At 60.0% G+C, this 3,083-nt stretch overlaps 1 protein-coding gene across 1 annotated transcript in view; it reads left to right on the forward strand.

The window, feature by feature from the left end:
- Positions 1–862: 862 nt before the first annotated feature.
- LOC106727122 overlaps positions 863–3,083 on the forward strand; it is a 21,293-nt gene continuing 19,072 nt past the window's right edge. Inside the window, exon 1 of the mRNA XM_014544606.1 lies at positions 863–1,642. Within this exon, the coding sequence (XP_014400092.1) occupies positions 863–1,642 (780 nt within the window). The remainder of the gene's footprint in view (positions 1,643–3,083) is intronic.

The following is a 3,083-nucleotide window of genomic DNA, read 5'->3' on the forward strand; positions in this document are numbered from 1 at the left end:
TTAAACACTGTTGCCATCACTGGTGCTCCCAGCTCTGAGGCCACGGCCAGCTGAAAGCAGGTATCTGGGGTTTGTTTAGCTTCTATAATTGAAACATTGTTGCTTTCGGGCTCAGAGCCGGGCCGTGGCAGGCGGGGAACCTTGGCTTCCTCCATCACTGGAGCAAGCAAGCCTCATGTTCGCTTCAGCTGCGTGGCTGCGGCTGCCATTTTTGTTGGCAGTTTATTTGCATATCCTGCTGATTAGCCAATGGGAAGCATGTCGGAGGTACAGTTAATTACCCTATTTGTCTTTTATTAGATAGGAAGGATATATATATACTAATAAAAGACAAAGATGCTAATTGACCGTACCTTCACTACGCCCATTAGCCAATCCGAAGAGTATGCAAATTAACCCAACAAAGATGGCCGGTAAATTTGCACACTGCAGGCTGGGCCGGCAGCGTGCGACACTGCCTGCAGGACTCGAGCCCCGGATCCGTGACCCGGTGAGGCGGAGCCGGTAGCGCCCGATGCTGCCCGGGGGATCCGGGCCTTGGATCCGTGACCTGGCGAGGGAGCAAAGCAGTGGAGAAGGGAGAGAGCCCAGGTGGCAGAGAAGGGAGGGAGCCAAGGGCTAAGCGGTGAAGGGAGGGAGCGTAGCCTGCCTCGGTGGGCATTGCTCCCTTCCTGCTTCGCTCCGGTCTCAGGAAGCCCTATTCTTGCAGGAATAGGCCTGAGGAAGCTCTATTCTTGCAGGAATCTTCCTGAAATGGGCCTCTAGTCCTATCTAATAATAGACAAACATGGTAATTGACCATAACTTCGCTACACCTCCCATTGGCTAATCAGCGTGATATGCAAAATAACCGCCAACAAAGATGGCGGCTAATCCTGTGTGCCACCCGGGGGTGGGCGGGGGCTCAGGCAAGGCGATCCGCATCGCTTGCCTTTGTCTGAGCCCTGCCCGCCCACCAGGAGCCAGCCAGCCAAGGGCCAGGAAGGTGGGACGTGACCCAGGAGCGCTGGAGCCACCTGGGTTCTCCCTGCCACCCGCACTTCATGAATCACAAGTTTCTGTGGAGGCGGTGGCTGCGGGATGCAGAGCGGGCCGAGTGCAGCTTGGGCTCGATGGAGGGCATTGGCATGGAGGAGATTTCCCCGGCGGCTGGGGGAGCCGCCGCCTGCCGCACCACCACCCACCCCAGCTGAGTGGCCCCAAGAAAGGAGCTGAAAAAGTATGGCTGAGGAGGAGGCGCCTAAGAAGTCCCTGGATGCCAGTGGCGGGAGCTGGGAACTTTGTGCCGAGAAGCTCCTGGTGGGGCTGGTGGCAGAGGGGACCTGGGACTCTGGCCACCGCCACCACAGCCCCCCAGCTGGCTCCAGGCTCTTGGCACGCTGGCTACTGCTGCTGCTTTGGCTGCTGGAAGCTCCGCTGCTGCTTGGGGTCCAGGTGCAGGTGGCGGGGCAGGGGCCCCGGCCAGGTCAGCAGCCCCCGCTGCCACCGCCTCAGCAGCAACAGAGTGGGCAGCAAATACAACGGCGAGCGGGGCATCTCCATCCGGGACCACGGGGGTGGGCGGGGGCTCAGGCGAGGTGATCCGCATCGCTTGCCTTCACCTGAGCCCCTGCCCAACCGCCAGGGATATGGGGCCCTCCGAGTGAGAGAGAGAGAGAGAGAGAGAGAGAGGGAGAGAGAGACGGAATTTGGCACCCCTCATCCCTCCCTGATTGACCACTGCAATTCCAAGCCAGGGAGGGCTGCCTTCAGGTCGCAGCTCCAGGTCCCTCACCCCCACCCCAGGCCTGAGAGCACAGTGCTGGGCAGGGGCACCCAGGGGTTCGGGAATGCAGTGGGGGGTGGCTGTGTTTACACCACCAAGTTCCCCACTTCTGCCCTGGCCCACTCATCCCTCCTCCTTCCCCTCAGAGGCCCAGCTCCTGCCTTAATGCTTGCTGGGCAGGCCCAACTGTACCGGGGAGTGAGCCATGGCGATCGGGATGGCCAGTTCCTGGGATGGGACCACCAGACCATGGTGATTCATGAGGGCGATGAGGCCCGTGGGGCATGTGCAGCCCTAGGGAGGTGGGGGTGGCCGGCCAAGCTGAGTCTGGCTTCAGTGGGGCCAGTGGGAGCCCGAGGCCACCCCAACCCCCACAGGTCCTGGGCGGACGGTGGCTCAGTGGAGAGCGGTGTCTCCATGCATGGTGCCCAGGGGCGGCTATGAGCTGCTACAACCCCACCCCATGCTTCAGGGATGGGGAGAAGGCTCGCAGCCACCAGCACCCTAGGCTGCATTGCCTGTGCCTCAGCCTGCCAGGTTGGCAGGGTCCAGAGCAGGTGAGCTGCTCCCTTCCCCCAGTGGTAGAACAGGGAGGAGAGCGCTGGGTGCAGGGAGGGGACCTCAGCTGGGATCCTTCTGGTGTGGGGAAGGGGCCCAGCCTGGGCCCAGTGGGGAGCTTAGGAAGTCTGGCTAAGCAGGTGCTGGTTCATACCAACTCTTACTCTGCCATCTTCCTCTAGCTCTTCAAGCTAGCCCCCCTGCCCCACCTGTACAGGGGAATGGGCTCTGGGTGACCTCCCTGAGCTCAGACTGTGGACCCAGAGACCTCAAGGAAGAGTGCCCGGCCTGGCCCGGGCAGGGGCCGGTGCAGAACTACCAGGGAAGAGTTGCTTTGGTGTCTCAGTGAAGTTTGCAACTGACCCAAGGAGGAAACTCGAGAGGGGAAAGGCCAGGAGGCATGAATTGTCAGCACTTTAGCCACTTGAAAACAGCTCCATTTCGGAATGTGAGGTGGTTGTATGTTCAGCTGAGAAGTGAGGGGGCTAAACTCCACCGTCGCTGGGCTCCTGTCAGTCCGAGGCCCAAACGTCCACCACGACAAGGAAAGAACAGAGCGACAGGCCCGGAGGAAGGGAGGACAATTGAAGAAAACCATGTCTAGACTTTCCCCAGCCCTCTCCTTCTTTCTGCTGCCTACAAGAGCCCCAGGCCCGGCCACAGTTCTGTCTCCACCTTTTAGTCCCCTATTCTCCAACCACAGAGGAAAGAAATAAGGAAGGAGTCTGTGCTGCCTTCAGAAAGTATCTATATACCTGAT

The sequence above is a fragment of the Myotis brandtii genome, unplaced genomic scaffold (genome assembly GCF_000412655.1).
Source record: "Myotis brandtii unplaced genomic scaffold, ASM41265v1 scaffold373, whole genome shotgun sequence".
NCBI lineage: Eukaryota > Metazoa > Chordata > Mammalia > Chiroptera > Vespertilionidae > Myotis > Myotis brandtii.